Here is a 27,441-nt window from a genome sequence, read left to right on the forward strand (position 1 = left end):
GAAAGGACATGACCCTACACAAAATTATTATCTGCACAGTGTCCCTCAGCGCAGGGCAGCAGAATCTATTCCACCACCCACCTAGTATACATCCAGCCATAAGAATTCGTTGCTTTCACAGTCCAGAACAAAGGTTCATTCCTATTCAGATGCTGCTTTAGGCTAAACACCTGAAATAGCTACCTCCTTGCCAAAGGTATGGCATTGTCCATTTTGTGGGTTAACACACAAACAGTTTGTGTAAGCAGCATTCTGCAACAAATATGGACATGTTTGTGCTTTTAAACAGTTACAATCAGTAGAAGCATAATCTGAATGAACTGTACTGCTTTCACTTCGAAGAAAATCCTATCAATTGACTTTATTTAATGTATTAGAGAATCATGATAAAAAAAAGGTATGTGCCTGCATTTGCTATCATGGAATGAAAAAATGCATTTTGGGTGTTGGTATACTTACTACTTGGTGGAGGGGTCCACAGTTATAAGAGCATATCCGCTATTAATATTTTCTTTAGGGCATGAAAGACCTCATGCTCTCGTAAGGCTATAGGCAGACCTGGGCTCATACCTTTCATTCCCTCAATTTGAGATGATTCCTTCAGCTGTTACACAGTAGTTCTGATACATTACATACATGTACTGTGTAATACCTGGTCTATACATGCTGCACACATTGCACATTGCTGTGCACTGCTGAGCCACTTGGAGGGTCCACAGTCTCCCCAGTCATGAAGAGAAAACAGTTTTGTTCCTTTGCATCCAGCTTCAGTTTCAGTATCAATGTGGAAATTTCCCCTCAAACTTCCTTTTTGCTTACTAAACTAGGCAGAGTTTCTAGATACAAAAATGTTATCGTACATTAAGAGTTATCTGCGACAGATTCAACTGTTGAAAGCCATGAACAAGCAGTTCTTTCGATGCTTCCTCCATTTCCTACTGAGATTTGCAGACAACATTCAAATGTGCTAACATATTGAGAAATACAGCTTACTTGTAAATGCTTCTGATTGTAAATTGCTAAAATCATCACTTCACCATTGTGAAATACAACATCTAGTTCACTTTTTAGCACAGCATCAGAAGACTTGCACACCTTCTTCGTCTCCCAAATCTGTTAAAGAACACAGTATTTCATTAGTTTTATTAAGAGTACCTGTAAACCGAAGTCTTATAAACTTGCAAGTAACACTGATTTTTTTAAACCAGTGAAAGGTATGCTCCTGCTATTTTTATTTACTAAGGAACGTTGTGCAATTACTATAGGGATTCCAACAGATGAAACAGAACTAATTTTTTCCAGGCTGAGTAGCAGGCTTCCCCATGTTTAGAGTCACACAAATTTTTCATCCAAAGAAGAGCGTTAAAATCCAATCACAAAAATACCAAGTACAGATTTCTATACTTCAGCTGCTTTCAAAATTCCAAGAATATAAGCATTAACTTGGGAGAAAAGGAAAGGTTACTTTGGTAAACTATAGTTCTACTTTCACAGGCTTTAGTGAGGCATTACAATTACAGAAATCTATCCTAAATATTAACATGCAAATATATCTAACAATGAAAGTAGTATCAAGTCTGCTAGGATCCTCAGAAAACTTCACAGTTCCTCATTCAAATAAAATCTAAAACAAAATAGGAAGTTACAATTACCCTTGAACAGCCACTGGACTTATAAAATCATATAGATATACAGTAAATTTAGAAATACAGTAAATAAATTGAAAAAGCCAGCTCATTTTACTGTTTATCTAAACAACTTTATAATTTTATAGTAAATATTTACATTTATCTTGGCTATAAAGATACATAAATACAAATATATACCATATATAATATAAGCATTATATATTATGTAATTTTATAGTAAACAATTTCTTAAATTAATAACTTAGTACTATATTCACATTTTTCCAAAAAGAAAGAGGTAATCTTACACGTATTGTCTGGTCATCAGATGATGTCAGAAATAAAGATCCATCTGGTGAAAACGTCACACAGTGAACCCAGCTCATGTGTCCCCTGCAATATGCTACTTTTGATAAAGATTTAATATTCCATAACTACAATAAAAATATGAAAGAAGAGCTCAAATGGATTTAGATTGTATTTACATGGAAAACAGTGCAAAACAAGTAGAATACTTTATTGTTTCTTCTAGAATTTTCTTACTTTTCATTCTGAAATCAGAGGTAAGAAGAATTGTGCCTGCTTATCACATTTTGATGGTCAGGGAAATTGAATCAGCAGCCTCTTTGACTGCTATAATTGTAAAAGGTGAGGGTAAAAAAAAAAAAAGAAAAAAATCACTCACGGAATAAAGAAAAAAAAATTACAAGTTCAACTGACCACGTAGATTGCAAAAACAAACAAACAAACAAAACCCAAACAACAAAAAAACCCAACCCCCAAACTAGATACTTGTCCAGGCTTACACTAGCTGTGCTAGTCCCAAAGTCATTCTAGCTGTTTCATGTCTTCGTAGTGAGTTGCCACATCATGTAGCAGCATACAGAAGAATAGTCTAAGTTAAGCAATGGGAAGGCCTATACTCCTGAATGACAACAGGTACTTTAAAGAAATTTAGTAGCCTAGTCTTTTTATAGAAACACAAGTTGTGTTGTCCAAAATGAACGTGTAACTTTAAAACTTTGTTTTGTAATTGATATTTTACATTTCAGAAGTGAATGAAGATTAAAAAGAATGAAACATTGAAAGCATGCAAAAATTTGTTTTACCTCTGCATACAAGAAACTATTAAAACAAACTTAACATTATATATTACAAATAGTTTTTCCTGGTATACTGTAGCAAAGGCAATCACTTACCTCAACAGAACAGTGAGACAAAGCAAGTGCTACTAACTCATCACCAGGACAAAAGTCACAGTATTGGATTGTACTGTGATGACTTATGACGAGTTGTGCTAACAAATCACATGTTTTAACATCAAAAAGCTGTGAACATATAATTACAATAGTTAGCACCCAGTTTGTATGACTTCACTATAGACAAACAGCTTATACACTCAACAGCACACGTTCTTGAATTTAGAAGGTATTTCTCCCAGTCAACACGTTTATCGCCCACAGATTTTTACTTTACGCACACTTGAAACCATGCACCTTATGTCTGAAACATCTTAATGGCCTAGAACTTTACTATATTTTTACTTTATTTTACTATATTTTACTATATTTATACTTTATTTTTAATCATAATTTCTAACTAGATAATCTTTAAGGTGCCTTCCAACCCAAACCATTCTATGATTTTATACTAGCTCAAGAGAATTATTAAAGTGAGGTACTTACCAAAAGCTTATTTTTGGCTACCACCAAAATCATGTCACCATTTCCGGACCAAGAGCAACATTTTACTAAAACCTCCACATCATCTGGTTTCTCATCTGCATTTCTGAAAAAATCTTTTATCTCAATACTTTTCAGTTCATTTCCTGAGCGCGATTCCCAAAGCTGCAATAAAAAGTAAAGGAAATGGACAAACCCTCTCTTTACTGATGTGGATACAGAATACAACAGGGGAGAGCTAACTCCCAATCACTTCTAGGGAAGGAGGCAGGGGGTAGAATACAAAAAAAGCCTTTGCTACTTTCCCTGATCAAGAAATAGCATTAGAATATTTACAAGCCCAGACAGCTTAGATCAGAAGAAAAGAAAACAACACAACACAAGGAAAAAAAAAATCAAAACCATAAGAAAGGATTACACTGTAGCCGAACCCTTTCCCTGAGTTTTTCCCTCATATCATTCCAGCTACAATACTGTCTCTTAACAAAAGAATAAAAACAAAAATAGTAACTGCTCTGCAACTCTATTAAAAGCCCACTCACCATGAGAAATCTGGTATACATCTAACTTTGCACCCTAATTTCATTGAGGCACCTGCCAAAAACCTACTGAATATTTCTGTTCCATCCACAATTTTCCTTCTGAATGACAGCAGCTACAGCAACCCTTCTTTCCTGATTTAGCAACTCTGGAGAAAGGTAACGGTGTTTTAAGAACTGCAAGTGTGAAATAGCATAGCTCTGTTGCAACCAAAGGCAATAAAAAGAATTCTTACATTCTGAGAAAAAACAAAACATAGACTTCTCAATTATCTTCTAGTGCATACGTGAAAAATCGCACACAGAAATTGCTTTTAACTTTTATGTTTACTGATATTCATTTTCAGACATGACAGAACTTTCAATTAATCTAAAATTTTTAATTTTTTTTTTTAAACAAGTTTCACTCCTTCCCCCAAGCTTTCTTAAAGTACATTAGGGGAAAAAAAAAAAGAAAGAAAAACAAGTGGAGAAAAGGAAAGGATTAAAAATTATGCTAGCTAGGATATATTAACAACTACAGGCACACAATTTTTTTTCCCTGGTACTGGATGAGCCATTTCAAAATCTTGCATTACAAATGGGACCAATTATCAACTGTTTCAGGACTTAATTCACTAAAGCTGACAATGCAGACACAAAGTTTTCATATACATATTTTGCATTTTATACAAAAAAGAAATCCATCATCAAAACAAACAGTTGATTTAAAAATACACTCCGTACCTTTACTCTTCCATCTGTTGAGCAGCTAGCAACATATTTATCATCCGGTGAAAATCTACAGTGATTGACAGAATTTTCATGACCAATCATCGTATTTCTACAACAACTTTTGTTCAACTCCCAAAGCTGCATGAGAAATAAACATATAAATATCAAAGACAAGACAAATTCTCAAAATCATGCACTGCAACCAAAACCTTGATTTTTCTTTTTTATTAGTTGTACCCACATGCTCATGCACCTGATGCTATGCCCCATGCTACCCCACAATTTACCTCCACCTGCTAATGTGCATGAAAACTATTAACATCGGAGTTACATAGAACTAGTTAAACTTTCTGTACAGTGCAGACAAGGCCCTTGAACAGCACCAAGTTACTGAAGGTTTCCTCAGACTGAAGAAGCTTCCTCTTGCCTCCTTCCCTTTCAACTTTGAAGTTCAGAATTATGTAGCTTACACATAAAAACAAAAATGAAATCTCTCAAGTCTTGGACAGTCTGAATACCATCCTTGCCACAGCAACACTAACAAAGTCAAAACAACATTCCATATGGGTTTTTTTTTTTGTTTAGGGCTCCTCACACATATGCTTTTCCAAGCCTATAGCCCAACTTCCTTTCTTCATTTCCAATTTTCCTCCCTTTCTCCTATATATAAAAAAAAAATAATCATGCATTTGACTGTTCAAATGAGAGCTCAAAACAAGAACATTCACGTGTACAGTGTTCTCTGAAGAAATATCAGGCCCTTTTGATTATTGTGCATACTTCAGTTCTGTTACTCATTACGCATGAAAGCGTAAAACACTGTCTAAAATCTTAACCATATTTACAGTATAAAAATTGTAATTTTTAAACAAGTTCCTTCTAAATCTATCTGTTCCAAGATGTCAGTCTCAGACAGCAAACGCACCTCCTGAGACATCCAGGAGGTCAGCATGAAAGCCTCTTCTTTCCATCTTAACATGAGATCATAATTGTATTTTACCTCCAGTTAACACAAACACAAGCTCTTGCAAGAACTCTTCAGGTGAGACTTCACATTACAATTAAAACACCTCAAAACCTGCTAGCTACAGCTGGAAGAGATAGTTGTCACCCCACTAACAAACTCACTCCTTGCTGTCTATTCCCAACAGTTCTCTTGCACTGGAACAGGGCAATTGAGCCACTACAGGGAACTAAACGAGCAGAAAACCAATCCCCCCAGAGGGTTTTGCAGAGTTGGCTCCTTGAACCATGCTATTGCAGAGTAAGATCAGCACATGCACTGCAACAAAGGCAAGAGCATACAGCCAGGGCAGTAGGACTGTCATCTTCAGTGCCAGTTAACGATACAAATTGCTTAGTTGTACTGTGAAACTGCACGCTTATTTGCCACAGTCTAGGTCTTAACTGATTCTTTTGTTTTCCCCCTTCCCTCAGATGCAGGCTTCAGTTGCCTGGTTTCTGCTCTTTCTGTGTATACATACTGCCTCCCAATCTGAACAGTGCCAGCTCGTTAACCTGACAAACCTCTTGCTTTGATTACTGTTATTTTGTTGGCTTCCGCCTTCATTTCTTCACTATGCCCAATCAATTTAATCAAAAAATGTACCTGCTACACTTTCATAATCTTTTTTTTTTTTCAATCTTTCAGCATCCAGTTTTTTACAGTGTTAATGTTTGCAATCCTAAATTTCTGCCTTCATTTTTCTTACGCTGTTTTTGATCAGGTATTTCACTCCCATACTCTCCCATTCCCATGCCACCCTCTAAAAGTCTTGCCAAAGCCCTCACCTTCAGGCCCTATCAATAGAGGACTTGCCCATTCTCCTTCGCTGAGCATAAACACTACTCCTGTTCTGCCTTGTTGAAATCCTATTACAAAGCTGTAGTCAGTACTCTTAATCTGTTGCCATCTCTCTCCTACCATGCTCATTAAAAAACCTTTAATTTATAGTGTTTAAATATATTTATACATCAATAATTATCCAGTTACGATAAGCAGCACAAGAATAATCTCAACCTTTTCCACTTACTTTGATGAACGTGTCATTTGAGCAGGTGGCTAAAAGATACTGACCACTTCTGTTATTGAACTGGCAGCAATTGACCTGCTCTGAGTGTTCTTCATATACAGACATACACTGGCCTGTTCTTGAATTCCAGATCTAGACAGAATTGAAGGATAAAAAGACTTTTAAATATATTTAAAGTACTTAATTTAAAAAAAAAAAAATCTGTAAATTATATTGAAATAAAGATAAAGCCCTAAAACATTCTTAGTAACACCTCAAAAACGTTTTGAAGATAAAGGGAAAGCATATATATTTGCAATTAGAAACGGGAAGTTACGAGGTGAAAGATCATAATTCAGACTAGAATCTCATAAATACTGGATTTTCACCAAAGTTTTGCTACAATACTGAGGAATTAAAAATTCCAAATAATGCACATGTAACAGAAAAAAAAAACCAGGAAAAAATAATTATGGATACTTTTGTCTCATGTTATGGATAGGATTGGACTCACACTTATGTTCTTCTTAAAAAGAATCATCTGGTAATACAAGTGAAATAAGTGGTAATTCTGTAAGTTTAATGCTAACATTAAGCATCTTTTACATTATGTAACAAGCAGGGGTTTTCTGTTTGTCTGTCTGTTAAGTAGTAAATTATCCACGTAAGATTTAAGACAGTTAAAAACCAACTTTTTCTTAAAAATCTGCTCTGCCTGAGTTGGTTAAAACTGAAATTTGAATTACTAATCTGAAAAAAAAGTTGCCTGCTCTCCATTTCCTTACCTTTACTTTTTTATCAGCTGAACAAGTTGCTACAAATTCACCATCTGCAGAGAAAGCGCAACAAAGTATTTCATCATCATGGGCACTTATCTCCAGGAGTCTCTCTCCACTTTCTGCTTTAAACACCTACAACAATAAACAATGAAATCTTATAACTTGCATAAGATTTTAACACACAAATATGTTTGTTTTCTCTCAAACAGCTCTCTCTGTATAAGCTCTTCATAAAAATGGTTTACTTCTGAAAGCATTTATAATTTCAGGGAAATTAACATAATAATTATAAAAATATTTAATTTGAGCTTCAATTTTGTAAGCATAATAGAAATTGTTAGGGAGAGAAATAGTGAAGACTGATTTTTTTCAAAAGATTTCTGTATGCAATATGTGTTTCATTAATGACTTTTTCTACCCTCACTCTTTAAGCCTAAATCGGTGTCCTTTCTCAGTATTTTTTAATAGTAACTGCAAAACATTGTACCTATTAACAAAATCAAAACTATTCTTTCAAATACAAATTCCAGGGCTTTTTGTGTATATAATATACTTTTTATATATATGGTATCCTTCTCTGGAAAGTAAGAATTTCAGCAGCAATTGATTATTTGGGAACAAACAAGAAAAAAGAAGTAGTGAAAAGTTGTACAGGATGACACAAGTCTCAGTCTTGAGCTGATCATAGGCAATAAAAGGACAGTTGGGGAAGTGGCACATATTAATCAATTTCCCAAAATTCTGGGATTTAACTTTAGAATGGGGGGGTGGGAAATCAGGTCTCCCTTTCCTCCTTAGGTTACTTATTCTTAATTATTAAAACAAATCACAAGGTGTTCTTTACAGCAGCATTCAGGCCACTACAATTGTGAAGTCCCTGTTTTTTTCTTAACTTTTTCACTGAATGGGAATATCAATGACAATGAAATGGTTGGTATTTGTTCAAATAAGAGCATAAATACTGAAGTAACAGGAAATCTACATTTACAGTAAATTCTGCAGAATATCTGTTCTTAATCTAGCAATCATTTTTTTTATTTTACAGAAACAGTAGAAGTAGCCTTGAAAACTGAAAAGCTTAGGCCACAATTTGAAAATACACGAGTAAGTTCCAAGTTAAACAATGAAAAAAGGATTATTGCTAATTTTCCTATTACTTCTTCAAGAAAAGTTTAGTTTAAATGCATTCACAATCCACACGTTTTACTTTTTTGGGTAGAAAATGAAGAGAAAAATAAGCAATCTGCAGTCTTAATAATGAGGCCATTAAGTACAGAAGCCCAGCACAGCAACTTCAGCACAGCATAAAATGAGTGCGTCCACCAGGCATCTCCTTAAGTGGATGCCGTGATCATAACGGTGTAGAAGCCAGCAAATAAAATAAATAAAAACACAATAACACCACATTAAGTAGCCAAATGAACAGCAACTAAGAACCAATAATATTATTACTTTAGTACTCAACTTATCAAGCACCCAAAACAATACCAAAGGCTTGCAGAAAAGTTGTTCTTTTCCCTTACCTTTGGCTGTCTGGAATATGGATACTTTACCAGGTTACTGGCTGGCTGATTGCTAGTTTTCTTGAGAGCTGGCTGGCTCCCCTCCAGGTAGACTGCTGGCAAATTTGTATTAGTCACTTTCCTCTCTGTCTCCCCTAATCCACTTCCTAAGTACTTCGGGCCCGTTTCCAATCTAATACTGTCCTCAACTTCAGGGGTTCATTTTTCACTCCAGATTTATTTTGTTTGCATAAGACAGTTTACTAATTGAGCATCAAAGTAGCATAACATCCATTACCATCCCATGGAAATACTAAAACTATAACTAAAACATCATTTCTCAGTTCTGTAGAAGGTCTGCTGTGACTGGAAAGAACATTTTTGCAAACAAGTGTTAAATATGCTGGGGTGCACTACTTAGGCTGTGAGCTTTTCTGTGTCATTAAAAGGTGTCTCACATTCACGTATTACACAGTGAGGGTATAAACCCTGAAATCACACAGTTTAGCTTTTGAACTAGAAGACAATGCTTACTATTCTAAACATGCAACTTGATGCTTGCATAATAATACATCCTTCTCAATCACTTGTTCCAATATGTTCTAGATCCCCAACATCTCCACATAAGAGCAAAAGAAAAGCAACAGGACTGTTAACAAATGTTATCAAAGTAGTACACATAATCTCTTTCCATTCATGCATACATATCTTACCTGAAGTGTTTTATCAGCTCCACATGATGCTATTCTTTGTTTATCCTTAGAAAAGCAGGCATGGTAAACTGCATCTCTATGTGGACGAACCACCAGACGGTAGAGGTTTTTCAAGGATTTTTTATTTCTACAGGGTAAGACAGTTGATTTTAGATGACTAGGATTTCCTAGTGCCTTTTTATTGTTCAAAATCCTCTATAAAAAGGTAACACTTTTTCACACAGCTTGAGCAGCAAGCTCTGTAACAAACAACCCAACCAACCCACTATACCCTACCTCTCAGCCTTTATGCTGAAAAAATAAGGGAAACACAAATTCCAGCATTCACTCAGAGTTTTTACTGCCCTCCGTTATTACAGCTTAGAGATCGAGAAACATAGTGAGCACACAAAAAATTAACATGATACTTTATGGGCAAAGCTGTTGCACAGCCTTCCTAATGACATTTTTGTGATCTGATATGCGCTATTTCCAAATATGAACTTCTTCCTGAGAATTTTTGTTCTCCTGAAGGCTCCTTTTCAAGCTTAATCAAAAACATTTGTAAATTTGTTTAGATCTCAGTAAATTTACTTGATTTTCACAGCAAGGACTCATTTTTTACCACTAGCTATTTAAATAAAATCTATGACTATCACTGCATTTCAATCAGAGATTAAGGACAGAATCTAATTCACCATAGATAGCTCTTGCCTCACTTGAACAAAACCTTAGAATTAGTAGCATTCATAATCATCCTGTTTAGCCAGATCTTAATACAGAAAGCTGTCACTGTAATAAAATGATTTGTGGTGACAAATAGATTGTTACAAGATTATTTTTTTCTAGAGTTAAAATGAATCATTGTACTTCAAGTTTTTATCATTATCAGTTTCAATCTTCGGGCTTAGCATTTAAATAATGTGTAAAACATCTCAAACAAAGCAGCTGTGCTTTAGAAGGAAAGCAATTCTTCACTGCAAAATACTGACTCATCTAAGCCAACTTTTTTTTTTCATATTCTAATAAAGCTAAAAATGCTGGTCAAGAGAGCAGTGTATTCACCTACATAACCTATAAACCATTTTTAGAACCTTGCCCTATGATGGGAGACAAAAACATCTGCCTCTGTTGTGTCGATTTCAGTCATGTTCTTCAGTTCTTTCAGGCATGTTCTTCAGTTCTTTCAGGCATGTCCCACATCCAAGGTGAAAGCCCCAAAATACCTGGAGGTTGACTCTTTGGAATTGTGCAACTTCCAAGCATTTTTCTTAGAATTTTGTATGCAAAATGAAATAGCCAAATACTCAAAAAGAAGACCCAAATTCAAGTATGCCTGTATTAACCTGTCTGGTTATTACCATAATTACCTGACATAGAATCAGTCTGGTTTTTAACCACCAAGTACCACAGATAATCAGAACAGAAACATCAAACAGGAATCTAAGAGGGACAGTTACACGGTCAGATGACTACTGGACTATGCTGGAAAAATGTTTAGATATGTATATCTTTTCCTTAAACAACTTCCAAAAATACAAAAACAGCACAAAATTATTTAAATAGGAGAAATTTCAAGACTGGGTAGAGATTACAAAGCCTTTTAGTATTTTCCATCTTGCTACTTTCAAAAACTTTGCAAGTTAACACAAACACTCTCCTTTTTAAAGTGCACGTTTTAGTAGAAAACCTAAAAACATAGTGTAACATACTCAATACTTGCACAACAATTGTAACTTTTAAAAAAAAAAAAATTAGGTAAGTTTCAAAGTATCTTACTTTCGTCTTTGTATAGTTATTTAAAAGGAACAATTGAGTGCAGAAGTAAATACATTCCTCTATTTATTTCTATGTAATTATTACTAATTTGTGGCCTTATGTATCCAGAGTTCCCACCCTCCCACAAGCTCTTGAAAATTATTTCACTTTCTTTCCCCAGAAAAACAGAGCAGTTCTTAAAAAGGTCCTTATATTAGACATAAATTGGATTTAGCTGTACATTAAATTATTTTTCTTAGATCAAGGGATCAGCGTATCAGCAGATGGACTACAGCTACTTACATCCACTCCAAATAAAATGCTCCTGTTTCTCTTTGAGCATGTAGCTTGGCTTGTTGGTACACCTCTGATGTCTCTGGTTGGCAAAGACAGAGCTGTATAATGTCAGGAAACGGTTGCCGTCCAAGAAGGTGCCCATTTAAAGACAGAAATTCCTGGAAGTTCTCACGTACTGTGCTATTCTATGTACAGAGCAGACAGTATTTGATAACATAGTAAGTGGATTTGTTTCCTAAGTGCCCTTTGCTTTTTTAAATTTTCTATACACCTGATATTCTTACAGAAGTACTTAGGTCTATTTTTCTACTTAGTTCTATTAGCAAGTACATATGATAGACTGAAATACTTATTTAGTATTTCAGTATAAGTATACTTATTTATAGAACTATTTAGGAAAGCGTATTATCCTTATTTTTCAAATAAAGGGTATCGGCAACAGTGATTTACTCAATAAGAAGTCAGTGTGAAATATCAGAATGACTGTTCCAAGCTGCCAACAAAATTCTACTCCTCCTCAAAAGCAGAGTACCACATGTACCCACCATTAGTTGTTGTTCACCTTAGTTAATTGAGTTCCATGGCCAATTACTTGGGTGCACACTGAAGTTACAACTAAAACTGAAAAATAAGTTTTCTTTATTTTTCTCTTCTCCAAGCTAAACTTAGCACTGCTTTTATGTTTCAGTTTTTTAAGATTTCTGTCTCTCTTTCTCACATATGCATACATCCAAGAAAATGCAATTAAACACGGAAAAATATATTTGCAACTGACTGATCATTTACCTTTTAGAATCATACCTTTTGATCCAGGATTGAGCTATATTCTACATATTCATGAATCAGATGAGCAGGCCCTACCAATTCTGTTTTAGCTTTAATCCAATCTAGAGAAAACATAAGCTCATGGAGTTCCTACAAGAAACACAAATATAAATCAGAGCAGGAGTTCCACAACAGAATCTACTTAAAGGGAAAAATAAAAGTACACGAAATACATTAGGTATTTAATATGCTTTGGTACAATCGTGTCCAGTTAAAAAAAAATTAGGCAATTTCCTGTTTCCTGCATCTTACTCGACCAGGTATGAAAATTCTGGGTATAGAAGACTAAGCTTGTCGTTCTAATGCAAAGGACTGCTCTTTGATAGAGCTAGTCAAGGAAGGTATAGGGGGTACAAAGCAAATCTTGACTTTTGTAGCACACAAGACCTGGTTGAAAATACAACTCTGAAAAAGCTTCTTCTGGTCTAGTCTGGCAAAGATCACTCCACTAGTAGTGATCTGTTGTTCTTCCTAACAGATGCTGATTTTGAACGAAAGCAAAAAATCTGTTACAGTTGCATTTCACTTAAAAATGAGAAAGCTACTTAAAAGGCAATCAGAAGCTGCAAATAGAATTATGAGAACAGAATACACTATTTCAGTTGGAAGGGACCTATAATGATCATCTAGTCCAACTGCCTGACCACTTCAGTGCTGACCAAAAGCTAAAGCACATTAAGGGCATTTTCCAAATGCCTCAAACACTGACAGGCTTGGGGCATTGAGCACCTCTGCAGGAAGCCCGCTACTGTGTTTGACCACCCTCTCAGTAAAGAAATACTTCCCAATATCAAGTCTGAACCTCCCCTGGCACAGCTTTGAACCATTCCCACATGTCCTATCACTGCATACCAGGGAGAAGAGCACAGCACCTCCCTCTCCACTTCCCCTCCTCAGGAAGCTGCAGAGAGCAATGAGGTCACCCCTCAACCTCCTTCTCTCCAAACTAGACAAACCCAAAGTCCTTAGCCACATCTCACAGCACATGCCTTCCAGCCCTGTCACCAGCTTTGTGGCCCTCCTCTGGACGCGCTCAAGGACCTTCATTTCCTTCTGAAATTGTGGGCCCCAGCACTGCACACAGCACTCCAGGGGAGGCCACACCAACGCTGAGTACAGCAGGATGATCATCTCGCTTGCCCTGCTGGCTCGGGTGTGTTTGATGCACCCCAGGATGGGGTTTGCCCTTTCGGCTACCAGGGCACGTTGCTGGTTCATAAGGAGCCTGCTGTCAGTCAGCACCTCCAGATCCCTTTCTGCGGGGCTATTCTGCAGCCACTCCTCTCCCAAGTTATACTTGTGCCTGGTGTTACTCCATCCTGCAGGATCCAGCATTTGGACTTGTTAAATTTCATCCCATTAACCATTGCCCAGTGCTCTAATCTACCTAGATCCCTCTGCAAGGCCTCTTGTCCCTCAAGAGAGTCAACAGCACCTCCCAGTTTGGTATCATCATCAGACTTGCCAATGGTGCATTCAACTCCTGTATCCAGATCGTAGATAAATACATTGAATAGAACTGGCCCTAGAATTGAGCCCTGCAGAACACTGCTGGTGACCAGTCACCAATCAGTTGTAGCCCAGTTTGCTACAACCCTTTGAGCCCTGCCCTTCAGCCAGTTCTTCACCCAGTGCACCGTGAACCTACTCATCCCACAGTTGGACAGCTTGTCCAGAAGGGTGCTGTGAGGGACAGTATCAAAAGCCTTACCGAAGTCCAGAAAAACTACATCCACCACCTTCCCTTTATCCACTAGGCAGGTGACCTTATCATAGAAGGATATCAAATCAGTTAAACACGACTTTCCCTTTGTGAATCCATGTTGACTGTGCCTGATGCCTGATGATTGCATTTTCCTGAAATGCCTGTCAGTAGTACCCAGTATAATCTTGTCCATAATTTTTCCAAGAACTGAGGTTAGACTAACAGGTCTGTACTTCCCTGGATCTACCCTCATGCCCTTCTTGTAGACGGGAATAACACTGGCTGTCTTCCAGTCAGCAGGGACCTTCCCAGACTCCCAAGGTAGGTGATTGAGAGGGGTCCTGCCAGAACACCTGCTAGCTCCTTCAGTACTCTGGGATCAATCTCATCAGGTCCCATGGACTTGTGAACATTCAGCTGGTCCATTACAGTTTCAGTGTCTGCAAATGGAAAGTCGCTGTTCCCACACTCATGGTCCTCCAATACAGGGGAACAGGCAGCCCTAGGTGTGTCAGTATTATTAAAGACTGAGGCGAGAAAAGCATAGAATACCTCTGCTTTTTCTTCATCCCTATTAGTCAAGATGGCCACCTTCAACAAATATCAATCCAATGTTTTCTTTAGACCTCCTCTTGTTATTAATGTACTTTAAAAAGCCCTTCTTTTTAAAAAAACTACTTGCTAGGATCAGAAAAACTGCTTAGAGACAACACTGCATAGGCTCAAAGTATATTGCAATTTAAAATCAGCAAATACTGCAAGGATTAAAATATTATCATGGTTAAACAAAAAAAAAGAATACCTCCCATCTTTATTAGCCTTCCAAAAAAATAGAGATCATGGCTAAATAATGAGAAATAAGTAATATAAAGAGCGTAAACTTGGGGAAGCATACAGTCGTAACGAGACAGGCTAATGAACTCCAAGAAGCTAATTCTACAAAATGTAGAAAGGCTAATAATAAAAACATTCTCCCAATATATTGAATTTAAAGAGACTGAGATAATGAAAGAAGTATGATCCAAAAAACCTAGATTTGCAGCCCACATTAATTATGAAGGTTCCTATAAGATATAGGTACACAAAGTGTATTTTATATGAGTCAGATGGACCATCTCAAAAGAGGTTCAACTGAAAAGGTTTGAGTACATGTGAAATAAAGCAGTTAGCAGCCAGGACCAAACGCTATTCAAGGCAAGAATTCTAAAGACATTAAAGTGAAACTGCTGAAGTATTAATCTTGCTGCATGATCTGCATCTTATACTAGCTCAGTACTCAAAGAACAGTAGATAGCAAAAATTACAGCCATTTTTTTAAAGGTGCCAAGGCAAACCTGGGAACAATAGTTCTGCCCATCTAACTCTTGCTAGATTTTTTTATGGCTATTGAAACCCAGAGAATGAACTTTTACACATAAATCAGTATAACACAAGAGGAAAAAACTAACAAGACTTCTGTAGAAAAAAGTAACTATTCCAATTGAATTCTCTGAAGAAATCAATTTACTTATATTATCATACAATAAAGCGAGCATGGGTTTTCAAAAAAGTTTACAGAAGATTTCTTATCAAAGTTCCTTCAGAAAGAAAAGAAAACCACAAGCTGTTATGATACAAAATAAGAAATATTCTCAAGAACTGATTGAAAAGACAAGAGATAAAGGGAAGAAATAAAGTAGTTTTCATAACCGACAGCAATTACCTGTGTAGTCCCTAAAGGACTCTATGTTCAGTGTTTACCTATCTGCACAAAAGCCTGGGAGAAGAGAGGTTCAAGTGGGAAAAAACCTGGGGTGAAAGGCAGGGGTAAGGGTGGGCTGAGAAGGGAAACAGGACACTAGTCAGAACTCACCTTCTGCATGTTGGCACCAGCCATGTGATATGCTAGAAAGTTATACCAGTACATGCAATCCTCTTCAGATGGAACAGGCGTATTAAGTTTGTAATACTTCTTGTACTGATTTACTATGTTTTTATGTAGCTCCTGCAATGTGAATCAAAACACACTTTCAGCTAATACTATACCAAGGTATGGACTGGTTTCAGTATTGAGGAATTATAATTATTAATATTATATTGTATATAGTATTGAGGAATAATAATAATAATAACAATAATAATAATAATAGTAATAATTCTCGATTATATCCCAACAAATGAAATAAGAAAGCTTACCTTCCAAAACTGTACACTTAACCTAATTTATTGCTTAAGACTTTTCCAGAAACATTCTCTGGATATTAAAAGACAGAAAAGCAAGCTGTTAATCTTCCTTCTTAGGTTGAGAACAGCTATCAAATCACTCTTCACATTGAATGTGGGTAGCCAACCAAAAAAGAGCCTTACATATGTAGATCTAAAGCAAGTCTAAAAACTTGCCTTTTTTTCAGATCTACTCTTTCTGCCCGGTCCTTCAGAACTGATGTGTTTATTGGGCCCAACTTATAGGTCTTCTCCTTGCAAGTTTTGCTTTAAATTGAAAAAAAAAGAGTAAAAAGCACTGCTCTGTCTTAAAGAAGAAACTTCCTATTTTGGTAGGAACCGGATACCTTTGGAATCATCAGTGGAACATTCCATCTCCTGCTAGAAACATCTCTGACAGAGAAATAATGGACACAGAGTCTTCTCTCAATTTAGTTTCTTAGCTCCAAAAGGAACCATCATGAAATCACTCCACAGTTTCAAGTTGAAAATAAATGTTTTTAATTACTTAGCATTAAGTCTAACTGCACTGTGGACCTATTCCATGAAGCTACTCTGGATACTATTTATCAGAGGAGTATTTTCTGAAGAATGTGCAGCTTTGGAGAGTAAAGTTAAAAGTAATTAGTCAATACCCTACCTGAAGCTTGTTGCGATTCTTCTCTGTAAGAAAGTCAAGTTGAAGGTCATGTAAATAATAATGGAACGACTTCCCATTACGATCACAGGACAATAGTGATTTGTTAACAAATTCCTGTAGTATATCTTCAACTTCTTCAGTTTCCATATCCCAAAGAATACAGAGAACCTAAAAAAGCACATTAAGACAGAAAAGAATCAGAACTAGGGTGTAGTATGACTTGTATGAATATCATAAAAGGCTACCAATTAACTGACAACAAAACACCCGCTAACAAATATAGACATATTACAAATGGTAATAAATTCAGTAAGTTACCAATTCTTCCATACCACATTATAGGACAGATAATACAAGTTATCCCATCTTTTGTCTACTTGTGCTGATTTATGGTGATCATATCTTTTTCTTAAAGGAGACAAATTTCACGTAACAATTTTTAAGCCTTCGGAGAGCTCAATTATAATCTAGTTAAAGAATTATATACAGAATGCACATTAAACTAACATTATGAACACATTTATTCAGTTACAGTTTTTAGTTTCACTACTGCCAATAAAAGTCATGATACAATAATGGACCCGACCTACCCCATCTAGAAATTACTATTAAGTTACATACAACATAAGTTATACACAACAATTACAAATTTTATGAATTCTTTGAAGTTATTGTTTGTATCTCACTAAAAATGATGAGTTTTTTGCATTGCTGTTATTACCTTAGTAGGTACTTTAACATCTTTTGGGAGAATAGAGAGGTCTTTATAGTAGTCTTTATAATTGTCATTCAGTTGCTCAACACTTATGGACATTGCTTCATCAAGGGCTTCATAATCATAAGAAGAAGATTTTCTTATTCTTTTAAACTGTTTTTTCTGCAGCTGTTCAAGATAGTATTCCCAACGACCAGGGAAGTCTCGTAATAATGCACCTATCAAGGATATCACAAGAGGAGAACCTAAAGGAAAAGATTAAATTTATCTTAGAGGTTTTCAAGGAACACAATTCAACAGTCAGTCAAGTGGTTGAACAGATCAGGTAATTTTCCCAATACATTTATTAAATTCTTGAGGTGTGAAGAACAGACAAACAAAACATGACATACCCTTAGACATCTGCAAACTCACCAAATTTAAGTGTAATAGGGGTGAAGATACACTGGAGAAAACTACTCAAAAATCAACATGAGACATTTCTATTTAGTTTAAGAAAAAACAAAAAGCATTTAACAACACTTGTGTTTTACTTAGGGTATACAGCATTAAAGGATGTTCCCTCCTCTTTCTAGGTCAAAACTCCGAAGAAAAAAAAATACATTTGGTGGTAAATGGTATTAAAGAGTGGCAAGAATACCTTTGCATTCCCTTACAAGGCAGTTAGCTTGTTCTGGCAGTTCTGATATTTTCATATTCACAAATAGGGATAAAATCTCCAGTCCTTTCTCATGTGCTAGTCCACTTTCCACATGAACCTCATATTTATTGCCTAGACATAGAAACATGGAAAAAATGTAAAGGAATGTAAAAAATCCAATGGTAATTAAGAGTATTTTCCAAGCAAAATCAGGAGCAAAGTACCTGGCTCATGATTTTATAAGTAGTATTTTATATGCTTGGTACTGAGGATAAATTCAGAATCAAGTCTGCATCAGAGAGACAAAAGATTAGACTATAATCTAATGCATTATGGGCATGTCATAGCAGTGACTGCTTAACAGCACAGAGATAATCAGTCTAGCAGCAGCAGTGTCACACAGGTTAATTTATCCTGTTGAGAATCATTGCACTCTTCAATATAGACAGGTAACTTTCAGGATAACACATCATACCTATTTCACAAAGAGCATAAAGTCTTACAGAGCAGAATTCTAAAACTTTGCCACTTGTGTACAAGTTAATAGACAGAGATCCTATCAGATTATTTTAAAAGTTCACAGGAACAAATTGCATGCATATACACACACAGTCTGTGGTGCAGGAGAGGAAACTGTTCCTTACCAGCCACAGCATCTGTTACGCTCCTGTCCCTGCTGGTGACAAGAACCTGACACTGATTATCAAATGCTTTTAATACCCAGGAATCCCAAATGTCATCCAGGATCAAAAGAGATCTAGTGCAAGAAGAAATATTGCAGATTTCAGATCAACTATTAGTGCTAAAATACAGTATTTCACTTTAATAATGAAAGGACATTTTCAGAATTTACAATGTATCACTGAATAATCTTTTATACTAATATGTAAAATACCTTAAGAGTGCATTAAACACTGTGCAAGAAAGCTGAATGCAAGTATCGCCAAAAAAAAAGTTTTTACCATTTATTGCTTTATAGCTACAATTGAAGTGTAAACAATACAGTTTTGAGAAAAAAACTCCATTAGTAGATGCCAGGAAAAACAGAAATATTTACTCTGGTTTTCATGTTATCAGATACCATAAATGAAGATGAAAGTTGCATAGGACTAGATTAACAACTCTGCTTTGACACAGGCTAGTGATAAGCATTGTGGGAGAAACCATTTCAGTCTCCTTTTGACTCAAGACTTTTCAGTTTTGTTCTTGTATCTTCAGAAAGCTCTATGAAACTAATCCTCTTGTGAAAGAATTGTATTGGATGATGAGGCTCTTTTTACATAAACAACATTTTATAGTGACTACATATTCACATCGTATGGCTAGTCATATTTGCAGATTACTACATGGAATCTCAACAGAATAATGTATAGTAGACTTCCCTACCCCTGCCTATATCTGACAAAGAAGTTACTCAAAACTATTTATAAAAGGTTGGTTCCAAGTGAGCAAGAAGTCAAAAAGACTGGCTAGCAAGCAGGTTTATGAAAAGCAATACCAGTTGTTTCATTCTGTATGTTTTGCGGAGGAAAGACAGTTATTGAAACCCAATCCTGTAAAATGTTTAAATTTACTGCCTTTTTCTTTTTAAAGGGAAAAGCAACAAGAGTTTTCAGCTACACTAATCACTGGCTAAATTGTCCAATTCCCACTGAAGCATGCCAAGACTTCCACGTTTTTCTTCAGCTAAATGACACTCATGCCATCAATGCCTATAAATAAGGATTTTATCCTTCATAAACAAGTGCATACACATTATACCACATTTTCAAAGTTGCATATAAGTATTGGATACCCATATTTCATTTCTATACAATTCCTCTATTTAACACCCTTTTGATAAATAAAAGGGTTTACAATAATACTATCATAGCCATAAGTGACTAATTTTGTTGTACTTCCACACTTGAAAATATGTTGGACAACATGAATTACAGCCTGATTTCATGTTTTTAATTAAATCTGAGAACTTCAAAGTCCTCCAAATCTTTTGGCACCAATGACTTTCTTCCCCAACCACACCAACAAACCTTAAATCCTAATTAGGTTAATAATAAAAAAAAAAAAACAACCAAAAAAAATAACAACCAACCCCAAAATACTGCGATAACAATTACAGGAGATTTAAATCTGAAATTTCTTACTTTAAAGAATATCATAGCTTCCATTTCTTCAACCATAATCTAACAAAATACATAACGCTATTTTGCTTTGCAAGTTTTCATTTGACTAATATTTTAATCCCCAAGAAATGCACTGGATTCACAATTTGAATATTTTGACTAATACTTTATTCCCAAGAAATGTATCAGGTTGACTATTTGAATCCAGAAATAGATTAAGTGACTTTTTGTCACCAAAGAGAATTCCAGTGCAGAGCAAGCTCCACAAGCTATAGAACTAGTGAAGCTTGGTTTCCAATACACTTGCATCATATGAACCTCACTCTCCAGTACATTCCCCCCTACCTCCTCCTCCCATGCCCACTACAATTTCCCAGATAACCCATCATCAGCAAGACTTTCAGTTTGTTCTTATAATGTTCTCACATATAGCTAACTGGGCAGGGTGCAGCACAGGCTGTAGCCTGTTCCCAGCCCAGGTATCCAAGCTGGCCAATTAGCAAGAGAACAAAATACATTTCCCCTCAATTCATTCTGTATACTCCTTTTCACCACTGAAGGCACCTACTTGGATTTCCCTTTATCCAACTGTCAATTTCCTTAAACTTACAGAATTTTCAAAGATAAAAAGTTCCTACCTTCAGAGTCAATTTTGGCAATATGCTCAAAGGATAGCGGAGGAGAAGGGAAAGGATAAACAGAACTGAGATGAACAGTGTGATCACATTAACATGGTTTTGAAATGGCAAAAAGAAGTCAGACTAGAAAAGTTTTATAATCAATTCTTGTCCGTTTTCCTTGAGGTGCAGTCATTCTCTGCAATACTCCTACCTAACATCTGTTACTTTATCTTGAAACAGATTAATGAACATTGCCAGGTCAACAGCATCCTACATGAGATACCTGGCAGTCTATATAGAAGACATTGCCACAGCTGACATTGAAATGTCCTCAAATAAAACCAAGTGCCTAATTGTTTCCAAAGGTGGTATTTTCTCTTTTCCCCTTAGTTTCTTCAGTATACAGGTGCTCTTTGGATGAAGCACACCTCTTATATGATTCATTTTGTGCACTACAAACAATATAGCATAGCACAGCATATTAACCAGGTTAGGCAGTCGTGTTACTTGTCTATACAGTAGTTGCCAACTTCTGGAACAGTTCATGATGCCATAGGGATACATCTTACAAGAAAACAGCACACGGCTCTCCCTTCTACTCAGAAGGACTGCAAGGTTGTGCATGAATTAAACATCCAAATTCTTCTCTATTGAAGAATTCTCTTTTGTTTGTTAATGAACAAAAAATAACAAGAATTGTGTCAGCGGAAACAACTCCTCAACCTACCTCAGGGAAACCTGTGCTTTCAGTTGAAAGTGACTTGTTTGCACTTTTCATGTAAGACTTCCCCAATAAATCTTTCATTTTTTGTGGAGGACCTGTCAGCATTTTTCAAATCTTTTCTTTGCAAGATTCCCACCCTCCCCCCCAAAGCCCCCATACAAAAATGCCAGTATTCTTCTACTCTATGTCATCTACAAAGATCACAAGGTCTCCAACCTTTTTCCTCATTTTCCCTGAGCTATCTCACTCAGGCGCAGGCTTGTTTAGTTTAGTACAGACTTTCCCAGACAGTAATGAAATCCTCAACACATAAAAAAACTATTGCTCAAAGATGAAAAAAGCTGTGCAGTGACTGAGATGCTGCTTGATTAAATCAAGTCCCTCTTCCTGAAGTCTGAAAGCAACTGGTTTCCTGGTGATAACTGATCATATAATGAAAACCTGCTTTCACTTTTGTAATTCAAGACCAAACACTTTAAAAAGACATCAGTTGTTCCAGAAAGAAAAAATTTTCTGCAGTGATACACATCTTTTTACCGCTGTATGATCCTCACACTTCAGTGAAGCATTCTACATGCATGAGAACACTGAAAGTTAGAGCAATTTTTGTTTCCAGCAACTCATTCCCAACCTTCATTATTCAACAACTAGTAACTTTTCAAGCACATGTGACTCCTGCACAGCTAGTTAACATATTCTGTTAGCAGAAGCCTTATTAGCCTATTAAATATATTCATATCCAGAACAAGCCTACAATGTGTCCCTTAAGTTACTTCATTAAAAAAACCCCATCTAAACAGGGTCAGAGTTATATTACGTACATTATACACCTGCCTCTAGCAACTATTCAACCTTCAGCATTTGTACACTTATTTGAAGTACTTTATTCTTTTACATATGCAAGTCAGTAATTTAGAAAATCTTAACAGGAATCTCTACACAAAAATTACAATTCGAGAAGTACTGTTAGCTTGACCTTGAATAACACTTCCCAATTATCTACAGTAAAACAGAAAAAGGGAAAGCAAAAGATGGAAGAGTTAGTTGGTTTTCAGAAAAAAAAAATACACAACACAGAGACACATAACCACAACACAGACATCTTATACCATTAGACCAAAATTACTCTGTGAAGTTTTATCGCTAAAAGAACAATATTTCATTTTACTGCCATTACCTGGGGTATTTGCGTAGCATCAGCAAACGAAGACGATCTTTAGCCTCCTCAATGTTAAGTGGTGGCCTTTGTGAAAGAGTAGAGTCATGTTCTAATCTACTACAGAGATTCTGAAGTTTTATTAGGAGTCCTGCTTTGTCCTGTTTTCCAACAGAGATCCAATGAACTCCTCCTGGGAAGTAATCTAACAAGAAAAGCAATATTAATTATGCTATACATTTAAAATCAGAAATATTTAATAGCGGCTTACAATAGCAATCAATAACACAATTTCAATTAAAATATAAAGCTGTAAAGTGCAACTCTACCATTAACACAGACAGATGGTTCTACAAGACCACTATTTTTTATTTTTAAAGGAACAGGCCCTGTAGGGCAAGTTCCCACAGAGAATTCACACTGTCACTGATGCTGTCATCCCTCCCCACTACATGCCTTCCTGCCTGTCCCTCGACAACCCCTTCTGCGTCCATCTTTCTGCTAGCATTTACTTACTACTGCAGACATTCATAGTCTGGGATATGAAAATTATCCCAAAACAGTGAACAAGATGGCATCTGGAAGAGTCAGCTGCAGCAGAGCATGCTGTAGTTTCTATCCTTACATCATGTTTTCTAATGCCTGAATCCCACTTTCACCACCAAGTGTCCAAAGCGGGGGATGGGGAGGATCATTAAATGGTTTAATTTATGATATGCTTTAAGCTAAAGTGCCCACAAATGCCCACCATTATTAAAATATATGCAAAAGTTAGAGCAAAATTTTTTAAACTCACATAGCAAGGGGAAGAGTTGGAGGACTTAACAAGAAACGCCCAAAAGCAATATAAACTAAATATGATTATTTTGCACTTACAGAAATAACAATTTCAAGTTAATTAAAAGATGCATCTAGTGTCATAAACCAAAGCAGATTCCAAGGTGAGAAGCTATTCAGAATCTTTTCCCATAAACTAGTAAAAAACGTAGTGGTCCTAGAGCACTAAATGGTTATGAAAACAGTAAGTTGCAAGTCAATATTTTCAGAAGTACCTAAGGAATTTAGAAACCTAAATCCTAAATTACTTTCAAGATGACATAAGATACTTTGCCATATATGCCTAATATGTGTATACCAGTAGTAATTTTTATAGAAATATAGATGTTCTTCCAAAAGTACCTTCCAAAAGCTGATGATCCCTTAAAGCTTCTGCTGTTAAAACAGTCTTCCCACAACCCGCCATTCCATGAACTGTGACCCAGCCTGGATCACTTCCCAAGCAGCACAGTTTCTGTTTAATAGCATCTACCAGTTTTGGCCGAGTGACAAACACAACCGGTCTCTGTGGTACACCTCCTTCGCAAAGTACTGTCTTAACTAAAGTTAAAAACAAGAAACATGAAAATAAAAAGTAATTTCTAAATGTCATGCCTCTTCAAGCCAAACCAAACAAGCAGTGGGCCCCCCTCCCAAACTTGTGTCCCATACAAATGTTCTAAAAACTACTCGCAACACCAAATACTGAAAAAAATACTGCTTTTTGGAAATAAGTTACTTAACAAGTAACTAACTTGCCACCTAAAATAGTGGTGTCCCAATTAATAACTACATTTTCTGCAAGCTAGTTACATCAATCCCTAGAAGTGAAAAGATAATTAACAGCTCCAGTAGGAACAGTGGCAAACGCACACAGAAGCCGAACATTACTATACCCAACTGTCAAGTCGCTTTCTCAGCCAGAAGTTACTGCCCCCATGGATGCAGCAGAAAAGAAAGCTTACTGTGTAAGGCTTTTACTTTGCAGCTAAAAGCACTGCATTGTGGTCCAAACAAGACTTCCTTTGATTTGAGCTAAGATAGCATGACTTGCAATAGAGCAGGTAAAGCATAGCAAGAAAGAAAATGTGCACTTTATCTGTTCACTGCTGGCCACCAAGTGGGCATATCCAGTGCCATATTATACAGATAAGCTCTGGGAAATCTTCCTCAAGTAATCAAAATTCTACGTGTCTGTGGCACTTCTTAAAATGTACAGCGACAGCAAATATGTCATTTAGTCATATGCAGCTATAAAGTTCTTTCCATTAGAAACTACCGATTTCTTTCACATCAAAGATGATATTGATGACAATGTAGGTAAAAGTTAGGAACTTACGTAGGGTAACTAAAAGATCTGGTGGAGAGAATTAAGCAACCTAATAACTAGATCAACTATTGGAACGTAGGCTGAGAGATTACAGATTACTAGTCCAGAAAAATGTCACAATTTTGGAGGCTACAACTTTTAATGTTAGATTCATCTTTAATATATATGAATAAGAGTCAGTCTTTCACATACAACAAAAACATTACAGTTTAGAGAAATCTGTGAGCGCTTCAGGTTTCCCACCTTTTAAAACAAACATTAATAAATATGAACATTTTCGAGATGACCTATAAAAGTCATACTTGTTGTCAACTCTCCTGCCATATTAAATACAAGAAATACAGAAATACTGACTACTACTCTACCAAAACAAGTGAATGCACTTGAATGCACCACCCCTTTTTCATTAGAACAGGTATTACAGACAGTCACTTAGTAAGGAATAAAAAAATACAACTTGTCTTTACTTTCAAGCACAGGCATTGCTGCAGTTATACTGACCGTATGAAGTCATTCCATCCGTGGAACTCTTTCTATTACCAGAGGAGATGGCAGGGATGCCATCCTGAAGAAGCGCAGCAAGATCTCTGTACCCTTCATGAAGTAGCGCATTATAAAAGGATCTATATGAATTATTATCTTTTCTAAGAATAATGTTTATTAGCATAGCTGCTCGCTCCTTCTGTGTGCTCTAGAAAAAACATTAAAAGAGATGTTATAAAAAAACTACTTAGAAATCATCTAATCTATCACTCTGTCAATTATAGACTGCATTTATAGCCTTCAGCTATGAAATAGCCTTCAACTTGACTCAACCTTATGAAGTGTGGTAAAAACTGCATGCTAGGCATATGCTGAAGAATTTGCTCAATCCAGACTAGGAAGATAAAAAACAGTGAGAGACAATTCTACCTGTTGTTTCACTTTCTCCTCCTCCTGTAATGTCAGTACTTCGTCCGAAATCATACGATCCATAATATAAGAGGTCTTGATGTCTTTTTCCAATGCTTGGCGGTGCATAAGTAAATGATTTCTGCTCTTCACATCCATATTTCTTCAGTGTTCAAAAAAGAAAAGTCAAGGCATGATCAGAATACAACTTACAAGGAAGAGAGTTGTAAAATAGCTGATTAAATTTGGTTTTAAGGTCAGAAAAAGTAGCAGAGCAGCTGCATTAGTGAAAAATACAGTGAAGTTTCAGGCAAGTGCATGCTATGAACTGCAAAAAGCTAAAAAATTTAGGTTTGTTTTTTTTTTTTTTACTTTCTGTCTTGATAAAGAGATTTTCATACTAATGTCATATGAATTTACTTACACTTTTTATGACCCACTAGTCCAGTACAGTATCATCAAGAAAACACTGGAAAAATCTAGCATCATTCCTTTAGAACCAAGTAAAAAAAGGCATTTTAATAGTTAAGTTGCTATTCATATTCTCTGTAGCTTGTGAACTATTACATTCTTGAAATATTATTTAGATGCCATGCACTGTTATGCTTAATAAAAACATCCAGCTGAGCATTGTTACAGTTAATCTGACTACAGCATTTCTCTGACTGCTCCACTCGGAGGCACATAAAACAGGTATAAAAAGAATTTCAATCTTTAACAACTAATTAGACTCATAGCAAAACTCTAGTGCTCACTACACGAATGGAAATTTTCATTAAAAAAGCAGATATGTACAGCTAATTTGTAGAAAAAAAAATATCTGAATCCTTTTCCACATTGCTATGAATTTATACTTATTAACATTTGCAGAACTAAAGAATCACAGTCTGTGCAAGCTTCTTATATACTAGGAACTTGCTAAGTGTCTCTACGAAGAGTCTTCTCCCACTACATCCCTCAAGTTTTTTTAAATCCTTGGATCATTTGATTGAGACAACAGGATGAGAAAGAGGAGTGGTCTTGCGGCTGACAGCACTGGACAGAATTACAACAGAAAATAAGCTCCCTGCGTACCACATCCATGAAATAAACTCAGTTTTGTCTTCGACTCCAGGACTCCATACAAGTACTTGGACCTCAACAGACGATGGAAGATGGAGCACCAAACACAGCCAATGGCCGGGCAATACCTTACCATCATCTGATACACAACTATACATTCACATTCTTCCTCTATATCATAAAAACGCCTGAAGACAATATAGAGTGAAAAACCGTTGCCTACCACGCGTAGGTTTTTCAGTACTGCCCAGCTGCCCCCGAGAGTCACCAACGACCCAAACGCTCCCTCGGATCACGCTCCTGCGAAGGCGCCGTGGGCAGGGGCGAGCTCCTCCACGCAGCGACGCCGCAGCTGCCCGCAGAAGCGGCCACCTCCGCCTTCCCCCCCC

General features: G+C 36.3%; 1 protein-coding gene across 4 annotated transcripts in view; it reads right to left on the reverse strand.

Moving 5' to 3' along the window:
• APAF1 (apoptotic peptidase activating factor 1) overlaps positions 1-27,199 on the reverse strand; it is a 39,125-nt gene extending 11,926 nt beyond the window's left edge. Inside the window, exons 1-20 of one of the 4 annotated variants that reach the window (XM_009645591.2) lie at positions 26,415-27,197; positions 26,012-26,153; positions 25,601-25,790; positions 24,133-24,330; positions 22,975-23,158; positions 18,975-19,087; positions 18,331-18,462; positions 17,697-17,935; positions 16,976-17,143; positions 15,986-16,117; positions 12,405-12,518; positions 11,610-11,788; positions 9,570-9,696; positions 7,361-7,486; positions 6,597-6,728; positions 4,576-4,701; positions 3,314-3,475; positions 2,828-2,956; positions 1,937-2,062; positions 994-1,113 (exon numbers count right to left, since the gene is read on the reverse strand). In XM_009645591.2, the coding sequence (XP_009643886.1) occupies positions 994-1,113; positions 1,937-2,062; positions 2,828-2,956; positions 3,314-3,475; positions 4,576-4,701; positions 6,597-6,728; positions 7,361-7,486; positions 9,570-9,696; positions 11,610-11,788; positions 12,405-12,518; positions 15,986-16,117; positions 16,976-17,143; positions 17,697-17,935; positions 18,331-18,462; positions 18,975-19,087; positions 22,975-23,158; positions 24,133-24,330; positions 25,601-25,790; positions 26,012-26,149 (2,835 nt within the window). In that variant the 5' untranslated portion in view covers positions 26,150-26,153; positions 26,415-27,197. Of the gene's footprint in view, positions 1-993; positions 1,114-1,936; positions 2,063-2,093; positions 2,262-2,827; positions 2,957-3,313; positions 3,476-4,575; positions 4,702-6,596; positions 6,729-7,360; positions 7,487-8,877; positions 8,970-9,569; positions 9,697-11,609; positions 11,789-12,404; positions 12,519-15,985; positions 16,118-16,975; positions 17,144-17,696; positions 17,936-18,330; positions 18,463-18,974; positions 19,088-22,974; positions 23,159-24,132; positions 24,331-25,600; positions 25,791-26,011; positions 26,154-26,414 lie in introns of those variants that run through there. The other 3 variants (XM_035901026.1, XM_035901027.1, XM_035901028.1) reach the window with 3 other exon arrangements.
• Between the last annotated feature and the right edge of the window lie 242 nt (positions 27,200-27,441).

Source organism: Egretta garzetta, unplaced genomic scaffold (assembly GCF_000687185.1).
Source record: "Egretta garzetta isolate BGI_Z169 unplaced genomic scaffold, ASM68718v1 scaffold38, whole genome shotgun sequence".
NCBI classification, from domain to species: Eukaryota; Metazoa; Chordata; class Aves; order Pelecaniformes; family Ardeidae; genus Egretta; species Egretta garzetta.